At 39.3% G+C, this 21,813-nt stretch overlaps 1 protein-coding gene and 1 long non-coding RNA gene across 3 annotated transcripts; one reads left to right on the top strand and one right to left on the bottom strand.

The window, feature by feature from the left end:
- Positions 1-43: 43 nt before the first annotated feature.
- LOC116706315 (uncharacterized) lies at positions 44-20,432 on the bottom strand. Of its 2 annotated transcripts, none has more exons than XR_004336202.1 (3): positions 20,351-20,432; positions 16,030-16,221; positions 44-125 (listed from the first exon to the last, which is right to left on the bottom strand). It is a non-coding gene; the product is annotated as an uncharacterized LOC116706315 (long non-coding RNA). The 2 variants fall into 2 exon arrangements; XR_004336201.1 differs by lacking the exon at positions 44-125 and adding an exon at positions 15,195-15,428.
- LOC116706311 (solute carrier family 23 member 1) lies at positions 14,459-19,876 on the top strand. Its single transcript, XM_032543064.1, has 12 exons — positions 14,459-14,583; positions 15,061-15,186; positions 16,024-16,181; positions 17,075-17,234; positions 17,427-17,608; positions 17,789-17,909; positions 18,010-18,166; positions 18,272-18,525; positions 18,655-18,819; positions 18,914-19,022; positions 19,161-19,256; positions 19,360-19,876. The coding sequence occupies exons 1-12, from the start codon at positions 14,536-14,538 to the stop codon at positions 19,620-19,622; spliced, it is 1,839 nt and encodes a 612-aa protein (XP_032398955.1). The 5' UTR covers positions 14,459-14,535; the 3' UTR covers positions 19,623-19,876.
- Positions 20,433-21,813: the final 1,381 nt, after the last annotated feature.

The raw sequence follows: 21,813 nt of genomic DNA, 5'->3' as shown, positions 1-21,813 counted from the left end.
TAATAAAACAGAAATAAAAAGTAAAACAAACTTTGTAATTACCCGCGATGCTGGTAATTGTAGTCCTGGAAGATGGGGTGGACCAGGTACTACCACAGAGGCAGTCTGAGCATGTTACCTGGTGTCTGTTGGGCAAAATTTAAATACAAAACTAAATGCACCACCTTAACATCTTTGTCATGTCAGTAAATATGTGTTTTAGTGCACCATATTCCCAAACATTTTCAGATAAATCAGCAAAACATTCACCACACAGGATGATGGAGGGCTTGTACTCTAACATGCCAAACTTTAACTTTATTAGCATCCCTATTGTAGCAGCAAGGTGCTCTCTTGACACAGCACTCTATAGGACCCAAAAGACCTGCACGTAATTGAAATGGCTCATAAAGAGGATTTAGCTCTGATTTACTGTGTAATAAGATTTGAATGATCCTCGTCACCAGACAAGCGAGTGAGGGCAAATTATAACGTGTATTACTTAATTACCAGATCTCCTTCATTTACCTCCTATCTCGTCTTTCTGTTGTAAATTGTCGTAAATTAGAACTCTTTTTAAATGTGTCGAGTGAGTACTTGTGGTGTCCCTGTGTGTATGAACCCATGAGTATTCTTTCATTTCCTTTAATGCAGAATAATTAAGTAAGTAAAATAGTTTCCTTTCAGTAATATGAGGAAAGGTGAAGATTTAATGAGGTCTATGGGGAGAAAATAATTATGAGTAGTGAGGAAGAATAAATGGGAATAAATTATGAATAGGGCAGAGCAGGCCACTCTTTATGAATGTTGTGACAACTCGAAAAAGGTTATTGTTGTTGGAAGAATATTGGCCCTTAAGCCAGTTACATTTGCTGCTTGGGCAGCTGTGTGTGCTAACTGCAGCTCTTGGGGTAAATGCATGACAAGTTAACATTAAAAGAGGATATGGAAGGTACGTTCTTTGGTGCAACTTAAGAAAAATAACGTGTTTGATTTAACCCTTGTGTTGTCTTCCCATCAAAACAGAAAATCACAACGCTTTTTATCAATGTTTGTAACTTTTTCCTACGTTTTTGTCCCTTTTTTCAACACTTGACATTTTGTTTCAATGTTTCTCACTTTTTTTGACGTTTTCAACACTACTTAACACTAACTTATTAACTTCAGTTTTAAAGTTATTTTTGGAATTTATGGTCAATAAACCGCTTTTTTTTGCAAATTATACCTAATGTTTGAGTTAGAAAAGCAGAAGTTAGGAATTATTTAGACTAAAATTAAAGGAATGAATGTTGATGATAATCACAGACTGGAATATGTCAACTTTCAAAACCACTTCAATTCATTTTTCAAATGCTATAAAATTGAATAAGACACCCCAAAATGAATGAAAGTAGAGATTTGTACTTGCCAAAGAGCGTTGTGTGGAATCAATCATGTTATTCTGGGTATTTAAAAAGAACATTGATGTAGGAAAACGACTCAATTTGACCAGAGGACAACATGAGGGTTAAGTAGTCAAGGGTCAGCATTTTTATGACTACATCCTATTTTTTTTTTTTTTAAGATTATTTTTTGGGCATTTTTAAGCCTTTAATCTGACAGGACAGATGAAGATACGAAAGGGGAGAGAGAGGGGGAGTGACATGCAGCAAAGGGCCGCAGGCCGGATTCGAACCCGGGCCGGCTGCGTCGAGGAGTAAACCTCTATACATGGGCACCCGCTCTACCAACTGAGCTATCTGGGTCCGACTACATCCTATTTGGTTATACCCATTTCCCCTACTTCTGTAACACCAGCAGCGCTTACGGTACTGCAGGACCGGCTCATTTTTAATGCCGTTAGCTGCTCACTGAAATGTGCTAATGAAAGTCAGAGTTAGGACAATGAGTCACACTGCTCGGCACAGTGAGCGCAGTTGGAAAATGTCTCAGCCTAAAGAACATGAGAGTTTGACACTTACTGTAATTCTGGAGGTTAATTCACTTTACTTTAACCCTCGTGTTGTCCTCTCGGGTCAAAAACTGACAAAATTTGTCATTTTTTTCCTTTTTTCAGACTTTATTTTTTAGTTTTCACTAACACCCCTTTCCCACTAGTTTTACACCACTTTTTGGATGCATGGTCAATAACCCTCATTTATATAGAATTATACCTAATATTTGAGTTAAATTTTGTGGTAATTTTGTTAAAAAGAAACCCCATATTTCAGATAGACATTTTGAACCCCTAATGTTGTCCTTGGGTTAAATTTGACCCCTTTTTTTTTTTTTTTTTTAATCACAAAAAATGGTCCTTCAAAGTAAGCGTTGAAAATTTCAGCATTAAAAATGTCATGTTGGAAAAAACATCAAAACAAAAGCACCCACAACAGTAAAAAAGTGACATAAATGTAAAAAAAAAGCGATGTGTTTTTTTAATGGTTAACAAGAAGAGGAGGGTTAATTGATTATTGTTCATTTTCAAATTAATGGAAAACAATGCCCTCTAAAGGGTGTGATTTTTATTCATATTAAATCACTATGCACAGGGGTTGCTATAGTTGCATGATTGTTTTTGTGATTTTAATCTATTTCTGGTCATAAGTTTTCATTTAATTGTTTGTTGTGTTCATTTTAGGCTGTTTTTGTATCAAGTTACTAGTATGGTGATGTCAACGTAGATTTTGACTTTTAGTAGATTTTAATTTTAGTTACTCTAAAATTGGTCACACCTAATAATAAGGGTACAAATCATATACCATAACAGCTTCCCATTTCTATGACTATAGGTACTGTTCTGCCTCCAGAGAGGCCGAGCAAATGCATGCTCCCGAATTGAACTTAGATGTAACTGTAATCCAGCGAAATCTGTCGCAATTCAGGCAACTGAGTTACCGCTCCTTAATGATCTGTTAATTGTGTTCTTATCACATGAAGTCATAGGGACTTGATGTTAATGGTGAGCAACTGGAGTCAACAAAATACCCTGCATTAACTCATGCATTAATTAAACATTACTTACTAAGTATAAGAGTTGTATTGTTATCTTGTGTTAAAAGTGCTGCCATGTTTTCTCTATTTTTTTCTTGATAATCCTTGACTTGCATTGTCTAACTTTTCACTGTGATAGCATTTTTTTGTATGCAACTTATTGTATACAATAAGCTGTAGAAACACTGAACAAGTCCCTCAGGTACGGATGATACACTACAGGTTTATGTGAATACAAGTATAATATATTTAGATATATATAGGCACAAGCTTATAATTATAGAGCAAAAGGTGATTTACTGTGCATTTATTTTTTGACCGTACATTACATCTCAATACATCTTACTGTATGAAGGTTTGTTAGCTGTGCAGGGACACAGCATCAATCTCTTTATATATTCACGAGCTTCACGGCCTTCACAACAAATACAGAAAATGATGAGAAATGATGTGAAAATCAAAACTTTGGCAGAAAATTGTGCCTTGATGTAGGATCTAATTTCTCACAATAGGAAGCCAATTGTGAAAATACGTTTTAGGGGTTTTAAGTGCTACAATGTATCAATGGTAACCATTTTATTAAAAAGCCTCTAAATTTATTTTAATTTAATGTCAATTGACACACACACACACACACACACACACACACACACACACACACACACACACACACAACACTACCTACCCCTCTTTAGCTCCTGGTGTTCATCTTCAGTATGATTTTTGACGTATTAATGTAACTAACCCTCTTACACAAAATGCGCAAGTTGTGAAGAAGAGATCAATACCTACTTTCCACAGGGGCCGTTGAACAGTATATTAATGTCTGAGGCCGAGCTGACAATTACATTCTAATACTATAATCATTTTCTATTGATGCTATGTGATATATTGTTTTTTTGCATTGTGATGGCAGGTGCATGTATTCGTACAAGGATAAATCGCCACAAACTACAAACCCAAGGAAGCAACACTTTTGTTATAAGAGAAAACATAAGGATGCAAGTCTTTAAATCTTTTGTCCTCTTTTCCTTTAGTATGTTAGTAAGCGTTTTGTTTGTGCCGCCTTACTGCAGCTGTCTTAGTAGCAATGTGACAATTTGACTTCAATATGTCACATGAAAGAGCTCACTACAGAGAAACCGTCTTCAGTTTCTTAGTCTGTTCTTCATAGGAACTGCAAAAAATGGCAGAGATGAACTTTTTTGGAAACCCAGGTAGATTTCCGATAAATCAAAAAGGCACATTTTTAAGGCTACTTTCTGGCTGCACAGGCAGGCTTGTATCTACTCGGGTTTGAGACGCTGTTTTCAAAGAGCTTCCTTAAATCTCACATTAGCGCAGACTTTTTCCCATTTTTTGCCACAGAGAAAAAGGCACCTAAGACATAGCGTTGCGTAATTAGGCCACAAATATGGACCAAGTCCTTAAAACCATTTACCACCAAATTACCTGCAGGAACGACTTTATCTAAATAGGCTGACTGCCCAGGTTAGAAGAAAATCTCACAATACTGTATGGGATTAAATTGTTTTACATGCAGCAAAGCGTAATTTAAAAAAAACCAAACATGCATACAGTTTATATGCATTGGTTACAAAAGGATTTATGGCAGTATCAACGCTGCCTAGCATACAATATACAGAGTGATATAACACCTGAATAGTCAAAGTCTCTCATATTGACATGGTATTAAAGATGATTGATGCTGTCTTGCAGCATCTTCCCTGCTATGACCTTCAGCTCTTCAGCTAAACTGACAGTGATGTTAAACATTGTTTACAAGGGGGGTAACAGAGTGGTATGGATGGAGAAAGTGGATTACTTTTATTTAAATTCTTCTTCAGGTTCAAAGGTTAAGACGTTGTGACATAGGTGTTTAGACTGACCTTAGACCGAGCCTCAAAGGCAACTTCTCAGTCACATTCAATGACGCCTTCTGGTTTGAAAGGTAACCTTTGTCCAGGTTTTAAATAGCAAATCGTATTTAATGTGATTTTCATGCCTCTCGCGCTTACATCTCTTTCGGGGGACCTTATTTGCTCCGAGTCTGACCACAGTAACTGGATCAACTCCAAGTAGACATCTGTCACTCTTGTTCTGCTTATTCAACAAGGGAACAAACATGCTTTTTGTGTTTGTTGTGCAAATTGATCGCTAAATATTCAAGACACTCGAGTGACACTGCCTGTTTAGCTGATGCTACATTTCCATTTGTGTATACCCAAATGTTATCAATTCAGAAATCATGTTTCAGGCGTGCTGGCTTTTTTAGGTGTGCGTTTTTTACTTGTACATACAGGGAGAAATGATAAAAACTTAGAAAAATGGTAAGAGATTAGTAACTAAAATCAGGACATGTATTAGAATGAAAAACAGGCTTTAGTAGGGATGTTGCTTTCGGTAATGAAACTCTAGGGAGGATGTTTCTTTAATCAATAGCACTGAGCCTGCCTCTCTGCAAGGACCCTCACCCTCGTGTAAACATCAATGTCCTATTTGAATGGATTGGTGCTGGCACTTGCTTGCTTTGGAGACAAGTATGAACCATTCAGCCATTAATCAGATTTTTCACAGCTGGAAGAGTTGGGGCTAGCAACATGTGCATGTTTATGTAAAACTTGCAGATCCTCCTCAGGCAGAGTCAGTCTCTACTGGTTTGTCTGAGGGGAGGCATAAATGTCTCACTGCTCGCTATCATTCCCGTGGACATATATGAGACGTGATAGCAAGGCATTGCTGAGTGCCACAAACATAAACATGCACACACTCTTTTATAACCTGTTTTGGAGAGCTTCTTCACCTGAGACAGACCAGCATTACACATTTACTCATCTGCATTTGAATGTTTGAGCTACTTTTTAGCTTTACTTACTACGCTTTCAGCAAGTTGTTGATTAAATATGCACAAAGAGCTTCAGAGAACATTTCTCTTCTTTTACTACTAGTTCCCTCAGGCGCCACTAAGACACAATGGCTTGTTGCTGGATGAACAAATACTTTTATGTGCTGCGACATCTGCTGACTGAATGTTCTCTGCTGATTTCAAACCCCTGTGTGTGTGTTTACACTCTGCATCCCACCTTTCCCTGTCACAATTTGTCTGCACAGTGACACTCAGTATGTTATATATGCACATACGCGTGGCAGTATTATTTTTTTATCGTGTACAATTTGCACACAAAATCATTAGGGAGTACACTTCTTTGTTCTAATGAGCAGAGCTAAGAAAGAAACTCGAACCAGAATACTATCTCCCTATAAATTGGCTGAATTGCTTCTTTAAATGCAAAACATGAAAAATGAAAGTGCCTTAAAAGTCACAAAATGATAAAGTGACATTATCTCTGAACATGTAGCAGCGAGTTAATGATGTGCGATATTGCAGCCAATGACATTAAAGACTGGTATTCTGCAAAGAGCGTCCTTTAGAATATAAATGACTCCTTAAGTGCAGAGCCCAACTGCACACATAAACCAGCACATTTAATTATTATAGAAGAATGTGATTAGCCTGCCATGCCTTGTTTCAATTAGTTCCTCCTTATGTTGGGGCGAGTTTGACCTGGTTTAATCCTGTGAAACTGTTTCTACTGGTGTCATTAATTCAACTCAGTGAGAATGGGGGATAAGACGAGGAGGATAAGCACTGCACTTGAACATGTTACTGTCCTACAATTGTTAACATCCTATTATAAAACTGCAGGGTGTGTTTTTTCACACAACAAATCTCCAAGATGCTTTGCTGCACCTGCCTTGACACATTTATCAGCACCACACAGAGAGATCATATCAAGTCTCCACATTCTCTTCCCCTCCGAGTGAAGACAACATCCTCTCTTTGAAGGCCTAAATCTCTTTATCTAACCATCTTCCCAATTTTGTCCTGTCAACTGATTGTAAAAGTTTGAGGGAAGCGCTAAATGTAAACCGTGATCAAACAAACCATTGAGTTGAAACTGTCAGTTCTCTAGAAACTCTTGGTTAAGAGTTTTCTTTTTCATCAACATGAATTGATTCAATCACCAAAAGTAAGCAGCCTGCCCGTGTCAGAGAAGAGTTTTCCCAACTCTAAAGATATCCATCCATCCATCCATCCATATGCTGTATGTGTCTTCCAAATCTAAATAATGTCCTTTTTCTACAAGAACTTCTAAGTGAACATGTAACAGGTATATGTCCCTCACAAAATCCAACTATTCTAAAAACATAGTAATTACTTAATTTTAATGAGTAACTAAATGGTCAGTCCTGAGAGCAACACGCATACGAGTTGGTCTGCAGTTAGCTTTATTTTCCAATATACCTCTTTTTAGAAGAACTCCACCTCAAGAAGCCAAAACAAGTTTTGATACTGGAGTTGCAAAGGCTTTGGGGAAGGAAAGTAGTGAACTAGACAAAAGTTCATGGCATTTTAAGTATTCTCTCTAAACTCAGTCAGCCTCCCACACGTCTGTGAGGATTGCACTTCAAAGTTTTGATTAATCCTGATACATACAGCGGGCAAGGGTTCAGACAAGAAGAACGGACATTGAAGCTAGAGTCAGGAGGTCTTTAGCCTTCATAAGAGTAGAATGGTGTTTCTGATAAATCACAGAAACAAGACAAGAAAAAAGACCCCAAAAGAAGAACCAGAGCTACTCATTGATTACGTGACCTACATGTCTCCAATTACTTGGGAGATCCCAGGCCCAGCGGAAAGGAGGAACCACCCCAGGGAAACAGTACGCAGTAAGAAATGGAGGTTAACAGAGTTGTAGTACTTGAGACCGGTCTTGGTCTTAAGATTGGTCTCTAGACCAATTTTTCGTCTCAGAATCGACCACATTTTTACTCCGTCTCGGATGAAGAGGACTCAGGATTTTATTGTAAGACCACAACTTCAGGGATATCACTAAATTGCCTGTGTAGTGTCTGATTTATGTGTTAATATCCTTACTGTGTTTGGATGTAAAACCAATAACTCATTTTAAGTTTGAAATGTGTTACTGTTAACCCCCGTTCCCCACCCATCACAGGGCTGACACACAGAGACAGACAGACATTCACAACTATGGGCAATTTTGAGTCAGCACGTACATGTCTTTGGACTGTAACATAGGGAGAATATGCAAACTCTACCCAAATGGGTGGGTTCAAACCTGGAAACCCTCTTGTTGTGAGGAAACGATACGATCACTTGCACCACAATGCCACACATCACTGAAGCAGTACACAGTATACGATTGGAATTGGATTTACGATTGGAATTGGATTGGATTTATCCAGTGATTGTGTCATGGTGACAAAATGAACGAGTTAAATCAAATAAAGTTTGAACTATTAATGATTTTGTAAAGTGTTGTGGAAGTTTCTGTACAGCAGGAGAGGAATTGTTTTGGAGAGTGAGACTTTGTTGAAACAAAATAAAGACAGCTGCACAACTAAGTCAAGGTTTAATTATTCCCTGCAGAGAATAACCAAGCGGGACGACCGTTTTCACAGAGTTAACGCAGTAACAGTGTGACAGTGTCTTACGTCTTGTATCGTGTTTCCCAAGAGAAGAAAATGATGTGTTTTGGAAAATAATTCTAATCTTACAGACAAGTTGGAGCCTCTTCTTGACCCTGGACTTGCTTTGATAAAAACGGAACACTGAACAAGTTTCTCCTTCAGATGCCACGGTATTCTCCTTGGAGAAAAAAAATGCCACACAGGGAAGGGATTTTAAAAGTCAGACAACCTGAAAAGCATTGTAATAATAATAAATGCCTATTATAAAAGGATATATGAAATTATGCTTAAATGTAATTTTACCATTGCAAAAGAAATGTTTTAGAATAAATATTAAGTGATAATTAAAGTAGTTAAGAACACCAGTCTGGTCAACACGTCCTCCCCTCTCTTTATAGAAGTGTGGCAGAACCACATGAGATCAGCGAGCTTTCACACTGTGGATCCACAGAATTGATAAAATGCCAACAAACAAGCAAAATAGCACTTCTGTGGAGCTAATGATTAATTCAGTAGCTTCTGCTCCAGGAAGTAACCAGTCATATTGGTGTTAGAGTCACTAAACCAAAGAGAGAGTGGTGATGTTATTGTGTTCCTGTCCACAGCTGCAGGGCTCTATCATGGTGGCCTCTGTCCTCCAGATACTGGGCAGCTTCTCTCAAGCGTTTCATTGGCCCATTAACCATGGCCCCCACTGTATCGTACAGTGAAAGGCTTATGAGAGAGACTGACAGGGTTGGCAGCCACTGGGGCACCTCTGCTATGTATGTAAGCGCTCACTGACATGGTGAATGATTTTTTTGCCCAGTTGGAAGGGACATCTTTTTACTGTGTGAAGGTTACTGTGTGTGGAAGGTTGATAATCAAACAGCAGTCAATGAATGTGAATGTGTGTGTGCCATAGTAAAGACAATGTGGTCTAATTTATGAATAAAGAGAGAAATGCAGATAACTGGGTGTGAACTGAAGCTCTCACCTTCTGTTAACACCAATTAAATGAGAACTACTAAACGATTAAAGTGTTACTATGTTCCCCCTGCTAAGAATTCTTCTTCAGGGCGCCTGGGTAATTTACCCATAGACAGTTAAAGTAATGGGCCAACATATCCCGTTGTTCTAGACGGAGACCAGTAAGTATTAGAAGCTCTTTTCCGGTGATGGCTAGGCGTTACTGCGCTGCCTCCAACTGAGCTTGACAACGTAGATGTGACGTGAGCAACCTGTCTGAAAGTTGTAAGTCTTATGGTAGCTGTGCAAGAGAAATCTCAATCATCTTGCAGAGACGGACAACTAACAACTAAAAGTTTTTAAATGCTTCAGATGTAAAGTTATTCGCTGTCAAAGTGGCGCCAAAATGAATGCCAGTCAATGGGATGCTAACGGCGGGTGAGTGCTTGGTAGCATTAAATTGGCGCCATGGGAGCTACGCTTAGAGGACGCTTGCTTACCCCATTGAGTTCACCTGGTAGAGCACACGGCCATATATAGAGGTTTACTCCTCAACCTGCGGCCCTTTGCTGCATGTCATTCCCCCTCTCTCTTTCCCCTTTCATGTCTTCAGCTGTCCTATACAAATAAAAGCCCATAATGTTCGAAAAATAATCTTAAAAAAAAAAGGGAACAAAAGAATTCTTCCTCAAAGTCAGTCAACAAAAAGACTTAAAAAACAGAGTGCATCCTTCATTCTCCTTTCAAAAGGAAATTAAATTTAGCCTGTGGATAAATGTATTATAACACATCTTCACATTGATCTAGGCAGCTGCCTAAAAAACCACAGCAGCAACCGCTCTAGCTGTTATTGTGTTTCCTTCTGCAAAAGCAAACAGAGATAACACATCTTCTCAATCTTTCTTTCCCCTCCATGTCTTCATCTCTTTCTCTGCGTATTCATTTCCTCTGCCTTACCAACTATGACAGGCCGGTGGGATATGGTGTAATGCGTTGATCTGTGGAGCCATCAGTTTTCCCCGAGGCCCATTTTGGACCACTAATCAATGGCTGGCTGCACCCTCTGTTATTTCAGGATGGCACAACAGCATGTGTAATTTGCACTTTAAAAACTTTTCTTTAAAAAAACGTCTTTTTGTAGCTTGCTGAGAACACATAGAATATTACATTTTCTAAGTTGGTGTTCTTGAAAGAGATCTTGCGTAGTGATTCACAATTGGATTTTATTTAACATTGTGCCAGCAATCTGAATTTCAATGGGATATGATAATGATAACTTAGCGATTCTCTGCTCATCAGGGAAGGCTTTAAATTTGCCAGTATCACATTCTTTTTCTGTCTGTGACACTTCAGCCATGAGGAATAGCTTTTATTTCCTCTGTTTTGAAATCCACATTAGCTCATCAGTCCTCCTGAGCTTTCAGGCACTTTATAAGATCTATTGTAAGCTCTTGAAAGCTTTCAAATGAGAAGTTTATCTTTTGGACATACATATAACCCCAAATGGAGTTAAGAAAAAGAGGCGAGAATCAAGCAGAAAGAATGAAGGAGAGAAAGAGTGAGAGAGATTGCGTATGGGGATCACACTGCAGGCAAATGTGAGACTGCTCAGGGTATAAATAAATAAAATATCCAATAAATGCACACACAAGTCATATTTCCACTGATCTCATTTACTGTACACACATTTACTTATTTGACTGATTATGTGAACTGCATATGTAGTGGCTTCACATTACTTCCCTGGGATTTCAACAGTGGATATTTTTCTATTCTTAGAAAATAGATTTAAGCTTCAAAAAGGAGAACATCATGATGTAAAGCAAATACATCAATAAGAAGGAGGTATCCATAACTGTTCCCCAGTAACTTGTTTCATTTAAGAAAATAACATGACATGTTTTTGTACACATGCTGGTTGAATGATAGGTTCCTACAAAAGTACAAAAGGTTCTGGCAATGTGCTGCAGGAAACTTGGTGTTATGCACTCGCACAGCCAATGTGTGAGGAAGACTATGGTCAATTATTAAAATAAAAGCAGGTTAAGCCTTGGGCTCCTTTAGTGAGCCATAAAAATCTGGGGTCTAATTTTTAGACATGGCGTACGCACAAAACGGGGCTGAAAATGCGCGTATGCCACTTCCCACGCAATGGTTGTGATTTAAAAAAAATAAATGAACTAGACTGGAGAATGTGCGGTCCTCCACGCATACTCTGATCCATGTGTATGCACATTTTGGAGACAATGGGAATTGGCGATGCAGATGGAATAATGATTGCTCTTAATATTTTCAAGTATTGATGCCTTGCATAAGTTTTCTCTCCATGTCCTTTACGTTATCATGAAGATAAATCCAGCAGTGTTATTTGTGTTTGTACTGAGTGAATGGCCCAACTCCATGGAATACATGATAGCATCAAATACCCTACCATTAGATAACGGCAGAACACAGTGGAAAGAACTAAATGTCTGAAAATACAGTCATAATAACTACACTTAAAGTTCTCGTTATCAGACCGAACTTTAATACTGTTAACCTGCATGAAGAAAAGTGTGTTTGCCTTTTACACTTTTGTCTTTAAAGTGTATGTCTGGGTGGGGGGGATATAGTAACAATCACAAAATACTGCCTTGACCCCCCCGTGCGTAATGCTGCATGATGGCACTGCTGGAGGACCAACCCCCAATGGAAGAATCAGGAGAGAAAGAGACATCAGGGACCATGACGATGACTGGCTAATATGACGATTTAAATTCCGTAAAGCTGCACTCTTGAATCTAGGGACTGAATTGGGTCCGGTAGAGAGGGCAACGCACCGGAATCATGCCATGCCGGTCCAATTACAGGTCCTTGCAACTGTAGGGGGCAACCGGTTGTTTACAGCAAGTGTTTTATATTAAGATTATAATCTTCAACTTGATCACTAGGACTTGTTTGGATTTAATATAGTTCAGGTTACACCTTATATACCTGTAGGTCTGGTATATACCAAAGCTGTCCCTGAGTGCCGTAATTCCTGTGTAGTCAGGTTTACACTGTGTCAGAACAGACTGAAATTATAATTCGATTTGCAGCAATTCCAGAGCATCGGAGAGTTTTTTTTGCTTTTTCTCCGCTAGAACTGCCTTAACTGCATTAACATACTTATCAGCCAGGGTCATTAACATACTTTGCATTGACTAAGGTTTAAAATGGGTGTGTACAGGGCGGGATAAGAGGCCGATTCACGTACGCACATTTTAGGTAATCTGATTTATAAAAGGGAACATTTCTTACAGATGTGCGTGATTTTTTTTGTCATACGCCATTTTTGGCTTTTGCTTTTCTCCATTCTTAGTTATATACATCTTCATATAAGGCTGGAGGATGATATACAGTATGTCTATCGTATTTGTAGAGAGAGAGAGAGAGAGAGAGAGAGAGAGAGAGAGAGAGAGAGAGAGAGAGAGAGAGAGAGAGAGAGAGAGAGAGAGAGAGAGAGAGAGAGAGAGAGAGAGAGAGAGAGAGAGAGAGAGAGAGCTTAGCAGGTTGTGACTCTGTAATGCGAGCGCTGCTGGGTGCCCGGGAGGTCAGATGGATAATTCTGCCTCATCATAGCAGGGTCCCACTGGTGTTCATTAAAGTCAGACAAGAAGTGAAGCCAGCCTACTTTAAGGAACAGCTCATCCTAAAATATAAAGTCTTATCATTCTCATTGTATTAATTAATACTTTGCAGTGTCTGCCCTATCAAAACCAAGAGGGACTCAGTAATCCCTGATTCACCAAAAGACTTGACACTTTGTTTCCATATATGTAGGATTATTATAAAAGAGCTGCACTGTAAGAACACATTTTCTGGAAAAAGTGTGATTTACTTTCATTTATTTATACTGCAATGTTTTTTCCCTCTTTTCTATCTATGACATGGTATATGACATGAATTAACACTGGGGGGAGCTACAGCCTAGTTTTAACTCAGAACCATGTATGTAAAGAATGTGGCTCAGAATCGTAGTTACAGTTCTTTATTTGCAGCATTTTTAACAAATGGTTGTAGGTTACCCAAGGGTGCTGAAACCTTATTTGCCAACCAAAAGTTCCTCTATCACAGTATCATCCAGACCCTCTGGGGTGCTGATAATAGGCTCGTTCCAGATGAACTGCGCCTCGCCTGTAAAGTGGATGAGAGCAGGCGGCAGCAGACCAGGGGCAGTGACAAAGATCCTAAGTTGGACAGTTTCCAGCCGGTTCCAGAAGCCTTCAGGCTGAACAGACAGAGACACTGTGGTCCGATTCCGACTTAATAATATGTTATCAGACCCATATTTCAGCTTGTACAAGTCTCTCTGACTTCTAAACGTAACTATCAGCCACACAACATGGTTTGTACAGAATAAGCCTTTAAAAATCAGACAAATGGCAACTGAAAAAAATATTAGAGCTTTTTAACTAAATACACATTCAACCTCGCCGTATGTGTGCAGAAGTATTTCCACCGACCAGTTTTATCAGAGTCGGAGTTCCGACTAGAAAGCCAGACGTTGCCTAGCAACACGCACCAACACGCCCCCTTTCCTCAGATTTCGGAGCTCGGAACCCGGACAAGCCTTGTGGACACCAAGGTCCGAGTCAGATTGTTGAGGATAATACAACACAGCTTAACTCTGAGTCAACCTGCTCAGAGTTGATTGAACCAACTCAAATCAGCTATTCTGGAATCAAAAACTCAGAGTTTCCCATGTAAGGGTAAACCAACTCAGAGTTCAGGGTTAGACTCATTAAACCTTGATCCTGAAACGGACCCCTGGTCACGTGACTTTGGTAATATACATGCACGTGCGCAAGATGGATAAAACCAGTGTTAAGCACTGGCTGTGACAGTCAGGAAGAATAAGAACTAACTTTTATGATAACTAAATGACCATGACAAAAAGATGCCCCTCCCAGATTCCACAGATAACAAATGTATCTAACTCTAATAACATAATATGTGACTAAATGATCAGTGAGCTGAACTTTGTCCTGAGATGAATACACGCTACCAGCTCTAAAAAGATGACAAACTAAATGTGGTCTTCCTGGTTCCCTTATTTTCCAATTCACCTCTTCTGAGAAGAACTCCACCTCCAGAAGTCAGTTTTTATCTTATAGTGGAGTTGCAATGGCTGCAGGGAAGGAAAGCTGTGGACTTGACAATCTTGCATTTGATGTGAGTACAATGACTTATAAATATATCGTGTGCTGGCATTTTAAGTAGTCTTTGTCAACACAGTCATTATCACCAAGCACCGTAAACATTCAGGAGAAAAACTGCTTTTGATATATCTTGTTATCTTATCTTGTTAAAGAGTAAAAGATTGCACTTCATAGTTCTAATTATATCAGCTACGAGCTCAGACTAGTGGGAGTAACTTATGCTGGAAGTTTCTAAAAGTTCTGCAACTTTTTCTGACACTTTTATCTAACCTCACACAGCCTTTACGCAGGGCCCACACAGCACTATGTAGTTATGATTAGAGTCATAAAGTTTCGTACTTTCAAATTCATTATACAGAAACAAAAATAGAAATGACAGACATAACCAGATGGAAGTCTATATGTTGTTAAGATGTCTATCTACCTGAAATGTCCTTCAGTTACACTACACAAAATCCAGAATGTTTAAAAAAAAATGTTGGTGCTGCAGATGGATGTCATTGATCAACAAAGAGGAAAGAACAGAGAGAAGGAGGAAGAGGAAGACACAAATAAACCAACCTATGGTGTGACTGATGTTCCACCCTGGTACCTTTGCACTTTTCTGGCCATACAGGTGGGTGTGAAAAGGACTTTAAAGTTCTATGGATGTGTTGTAAATATTTTCGGTTGTTGTGGCTGGTGAACCCACATCGTTATTGGGGTAATATAAAGTAGCATCCTAAAATGTTTTATCACATCTTTATAGGTAGGTGTACAGTTAAAGGAACAGGCCAGAAAACTAACCAGAGACAGCAGTGTACTAGGTTGAATTCCAAAGTGATGGTGGAGGTGGTTCTGGCTAGCCCACACAGCATTCTGGAATGGGAGAAAAACAAGCTCTGGTTTATTGGCATTTATTTTAACCAATCACAATCGTCTTGGGCGGAGCTAAGCGCCGGACAGAGCCACGGTGCCGATGCAAAAAAGCCGAGGGAAGGAACTTGTTTTGGTGGAACGTGCTTGTTCAAAAGTAGTTTTAATCGTGTGACAGAAAACTCAGATTTGACAGATAGTCTAGCCAGCTGTTTAAAATTAAAACACAAAGAAAGCGGAAGGTGACGGACATCCGGCCGAAAAGAGCGACATGCGGCGGTATTTCCAGCAGCACCGGGAGATCCCCAAAGTGGGCAGTCGTGCATAAAGACTAGTGGCCGTTTAAATTGGTGACATTGTCAGTTGTTAACATTGATAACAATTGATTATTGCATAGTTGTGAAACCAGGTGCACTACTGGGACTGGTCAGTTTTTAGGCCTTTAACTTTAACTACATATTGTAGCTGTCAATTACTCTAAATGGAGACGATGCATTGTTTTATTAACCCAGAGACAGAAATTGACGTGCTGGTTTTTGAAAGGATGTCATCAATACCGTCATTTAATCATTGTCATCACGGTTCCTCCCCTGTGCAGCATTACCTGACAGCTTTTGGTGGTATCGTCTCCATCCCCCTCATTCTCTCGGAGGGGCTGTGTCTGCAGCACGACAGCCTGACCCAGAGTTGTCTCATCAACACCATTTTCTTCACCTCGGGCCTGATCACTGTGCTGCAAGTAACCTTCGGTGTAAGGTCAGAGTGATGGTGCTAGTTCATTGCACCACTCATCATCCTGTAACAAATGATTGGCAAGATAGTTGAGATGAACTTGAGACCCTGGGAAAGTTTTTTTACTTTAACACTTAAATTAGTCACAGTCTTAAAGTTCCACAAGTCGGTGTATTTATGTCATTGATTAAGTATGGGCAACAGAGCTAACAGTGAATTAGCTTCATCCCCCCATAGTTTCTTTTGGGTTTAGTCTCACTACTCTCATCAAACCAATTTCAAGCAGCAGCGGTTATCTGCAAAAAAAACACAAAAAAGGGTGTATGCTACCTACCCAGCACTAAAAATGAGAGACACACTAAGCAGTTAGCTGGTGAAGACATAATAGTAACGGCTATAGACCTAAAATAGCTAGTGGGAGAGTGAACACAGGCTTGCATTTGTCTGGTGCATAGAAACACTTGAGTGGTTGTTAACATGTTAATTATAATAGCTAATACAGTATGTAAGTGTTCATTTTTACCAAAAACCTGCAAAACTGTTGACATTCCCATGAGCTTCAACTGTTAATTTGCAAATGTTAGCATGTAAACTAAGATGGCGCACATATCATTAAAGCTATCTGTTAAACATCAGCATGTTAACCTTTTCATTGTGAGCATGTTAGCATGCTGACATTAGCATTTAGTACAGTCTATGAGTCTTACTGAGCTTGTAGTGTGGCTGTAGACTAGTCTTGTTACCTTGTACAAATAGTCACACCTATTGTTAGGCATGTTGTTTGACATCATTTTGGCTAACAATAACTTCAAAACTAGATTTAGTAGTAGGCCTAATAAAAATAAAAATCATCAACACCACCATAAATAATTTGTATTTTTATGTGACAGAATTGTTTGTTTCTATCACACCTGTAGGCTTCCCATTCTGCAGGGGGGTACATTTGCTTTGGTGACCCCTGCCATGGCCATGTTGTCCATGCCGGAATGGAAGTGCCCAGCTTGGACCCAGAACGCCAGTCTGGTCAACACGTCCTCACCTCTCTTTATAGAAGTGTGGCAGACCCGTATAAGAACAGTGAGCTTACACACCGTGGATCCACAGAATTGATAAAAACCCAACAAACACGCAAAGGAAGCCCTTCTGTGGAGCTAATTATTAATTCAGTGAATTCTTGTAGCTTCTGCTCCGGGAAGTAACCAGTCCTATTGGTGTTAGAGTCACTAAACCAAAGAGAGAGTAGTGATGTTATTGTGTTCCTGTCCACAGCTGCAGGGCTCTATCATGGTGTCCTCTGTCCTCCAGATACTGGTCGGCTTCTCTGGGCTCATCGGTTTCCTCATGCGCTTCATTGGCCCATTAACCATTGCCCCCACAGTCTCTCTCATAGGCCTGTCACTGTACGATTCAGCTGGAGACAAGGTTGGCAGCCACTGGGGCATCTCTGCTATGTATGTAAGCGCTTGCCACTGTGAATTATTATTTGCCCGGTTACTCTAAAAGGATGCTGTTTTCACTAATTTTCCTTCAGTAAAGATGGTGTCATCCCTTGCCTGTTTCAAGTATAATATCAGTCTATACTTTTGCATCATCCTGCTAATGACAGTTCTTATATACACACACAAACACAGGACCACAGTGCTGATCATCTTGTTCTCCCAGTACCTCCGCCGCATACCAATCCTTGTTCCTGCATACAGCAAAGCCAAGAAACTACACACCTCAAAGTTCTATATCTTCCAAATAATGCCTGTATGTTCAGTAAGACTATTATACTACATTATTGATGGCATATTTGTTATTATTTTATGGTTGCTTGGAAATACTGACACTAATATTAGATATGTATTAGATTCTGCTAGGCATTTCGGTCTCATGGTTAGTCTGCCACCTCCTCACTATCTATGATGTCCTACCATCGGATCCAGCCCAATATGGCCACCTGGCTCGCACTGATGTGAAGGGAGATGTGTTGAACAAGGCTTCCTGGTTCACATTTCCTTATCCTGGTAAGTCCACAAAAAGGGAAAGCAATGAGTATGGTGGGTGTAGAATCACATGTTTACAACATTGCTGAAACTATCCAATAATCGCCATTTTGACTCCTCATTCAGGTCAGTGGGGCATGCCAACTGTAAGCCTGGCAGGTGTTTTTGGCACGATGGCTGGAATAATATGCTCCATGGCAGAGTCTGTGGGGGACTACCATGCATGTGCCAGGCTGTCAGGGGCGCCTCCCCCTCCCAAGCACGCCATCAGCCGGGGCATTGGTGTTGAAGGGCTCGGCAGTTTGTTGGCAGGGGCCTTTGGCACAGGCAACGGCACTACCTCATTTAGTGAGAATGTGGCTGCCCTGGGTATCACCAAGGTGAGATACAAAAGTGATGTCAACATTGTAGTTTAACCTTCATTTAAAAACAGCATGATTTCATAACTAGGCTGATTAAGAAGATTAAGCAAAACTCTCATATTTCAAACTACTTTCACCGTGGAACAGGTAGGTAGCCGAACGGTGATTCTTCTGAGTGGAGTTTTCATGATTTTGATTGGGATGCTGGGTAAAATTGGAGCCATCTTCACCACCATTCCCACCCCCGTGGTCGGAGGGATGTTCCTCATCATGTTTGGAGTCATAACTGCAGCAGGAATTTCTAATTTGCAGGTAACACATGATTTGATATTCAGCCAAATAGTTTCCAAATGCTTTGCTAGTATTCTACTATTGTATTCTTTTATCGCTGACATCTCATTTACAGTCCACAGACATGAATTCCTCCAGGAATATATTTGTTTTTGGTTTTTCCATGTTTTCTGCACTCGTTATTCCAAATTGGATATTGAAGAATCCCGATTTCTTAGAAACAGGTACACTGAATATGACATTACTTTAACAGCTTACATTCAGTCTTTTAACTTGATAAGAACAGCAGTTGCTGCACATCAATTGGAAAGTATTTTCACTGTATTGCACTAATTTTTTTTTGCCCTTGGTGTGTGACTCAGGTGTTAAAGAGGTAGACCAAGTGTTGCGCATATTGTTGACCACACACATGTTCGTGGGAGGGTTTCTTGGCTTCTTCCTAGATAACACAATTCCTGGTAGGCTGAAGTGGAAGGCTGGTAATCACACAGCAGTCAATGCATGTGAATGTATGTGTGTGTAAAGACGATGTGGACTAATAGTCTAATTCCACTGTCTCAGGGACCAAAAGTGAGCGTGGCCTCTTAGCTTGGAACAAAGTACATCTTGAGGACTCAAGCTACACCTTGTCGACTGAAGAGGTGTATGACCTTCCCTTTGGCATAACCTCTTGCCTATCGTCCCAATCTTGGGTTCGCTACGTCCCCTTCTGCCCATGGAACGGCCATAGATCTGAGAACAGATTGGGGGACAACAAAACGCCACAGCGCCGACAGAGTGAGCAACTGCCCCCCAGCACAAAGGTCGCTGATGAATACTTCTAGCTTTCTAGTTTGCCGAACTAGAGGTGGAGTAATAAAATGAAATAAAAAGCATGCATGTCTCTCTATTTAGGTCAAACTGCTGTTTCTGATAAATAAAAAGGGGTCACAGAAATATTGTCTTATTGTATTTACACTGCAGCCATCACTGGTTGATAAGGTAATTTATGTTAAGGTATTTCACTGTCCTATGTAACAATGGGGTCACAGTGGGTTATATTATATATATTTTGCTGTGTAAACCATGTTTTCAATATGCGAGCATATGCAGAAAAATAAATTTGTGTGTAAACTAAAGCTCTCACATTCTGTCAACACCTATTAAAAGAGAACTGGAAAATGGGCCAGTTAGCTAGGCTAACTGCTACTTACCGGTCAACCCTGAATATTAGCAGTCTACGTTCAACCCACAGAGACAAAAAACTCGATCAAAAGGAAATTAAATTGAGCCCGCATGTATTATCACGCAACTCTATTGTCATGGCTTCCTTATAAATGGTTTCTAAAAGCAACTTTATAGCCTTGAAGATACCTATAGACATTTCCATGTCGTTTCCTTTCAAGCTATTTGGCTAGCTTTAGCTACCCACTTGGCTCGTGAGGTTAACTTGATGTCGTTTGGCTCGTGTGGTTAATAAAAATCAACAATGGTTGTTTTTTTTCAACACACATTCAACAAAACAAATTGGACAACAATTACAACAATTAATTACAATTGTTAACAAACTCACATTATCGGCTGCCGTTCCGACGGTAGACTGTCTCTCTCTCGTGACTTCAGCTTCTAATTGTCCACACCTGTCTCAGGCTAATTTGCTGGGGCACTGTGGGTATTGTAGTCATATATTTAACAAACACCGTACGTTTACACAGAAGACCTGTTTTGTGTCCCATGTGAAACCAAAAGTTAACTGTCATTTTGAAAATAACCAAAGTGTTATGGAAAAATTATGTTGAAAAACTGATAGAACTGGGTTACGGCAACAATTACCACACAGGAATATACAGAAATATGATTTATCATGTGGTTGCTGTTTCCTATAGACTATTTATTTAATTACCAGTAAAAATGCTATATTGTGATATAAATAAAAATCGATATATGAAATGACCTATATGGAGATAGAAGATTTTGGCCATATTTCCAGCCCAATTTTTAAATAGGCTGTTAGAATTTACTATACTTGATGTGTGGACTTTTAATTTCTTGAAGTTCATGTTTTAATTTATTTCAGCATTTTATGTACTTAACATAGTTAGTCTTACTGTTTTCTCATTGTTTCTTTGGTTTTCTTATGTCAATACTGGGATTCTAAATCTATCTATTTAAACGAAAACTACTACAATAACTAATAACTTCATGGTCAATGCTAGATGTATGGATGATGCTATGGATTTATTGAATGCATATTTCCTTCTAACGTCCCAATAAAAGAAGAGTGATGTGTCTTCACCTACAGCAGGCCTACTTAAAGAGATGCTGCACATGACTTCAACTATGTGATCAGTGTTCTGGCTGTGAGCTAAAGTTAATCTCAGTTATAGAATCAAATCAACGTGCAACATAGAAAAACAAAAAGCTAATTTTTGATATGTTGTATTGGCTACATTTCAGTAGCACTGACAATAATTTAGTACAATTATAAATTATTGTTGATGTAACATTGACTGTAATTCTGGTTATTTTGTGGCAGCCTTTATAATTTACCTACAATGACAGAGACATCCAGAGATAACAGGTTGTGACTCTGTAATGAGAGCACTGCTGGGAGCTGAGACATAGAATATTCATAATGCTGCATTCTCTCATAATTTCTCTGTTTCCTTAACCCTTGTGTTGTCCTCTCGGGTCAAAAAGCTTAACACTTATTTCTTTTTTTACCCTTTTTATTCAACATTTTCAACGCATTATTTTTTTTTAATTTCACTACCACCACCTTACAACCACTAGTTTTACACTACTTTTTGGAATCTATGGTCAATAACCCTCATTTGTATAGAATTGTACCTAATATTTGAGTCAATAAAGCAGAAATTATGAATTATTTTGACTAATATTTAAGATCGGAGGAAAGTATGTTGAGTGGATGAGTTTGGTCCGGATGCTGATTTGAAACCATTTTAATTTTCACTCGAAATTCAATGAAAGTGATTAATTGTATTTGCAAAAAGTGTTGCATGGAATCCATCCTAT

This window comes from Etheostoma spectabile, chromosome 18 (assembly GCF_008692095.1).
Source record: "Etheostoma spectabile isolate EspeVRDwgs_2016 chromosome 18, UIUC_Espe_1.0, whole genome shotgun sequence".
Lineage (NCBI taxonomy): Eukaryota > Metazoa > Chordata > Actinopteri > Perciformes > Percidae > Etheostoma > Etheostoma spectabile.
This window is presented reverse-complemented; position numbering and strand designations above follow the sequence as displayed.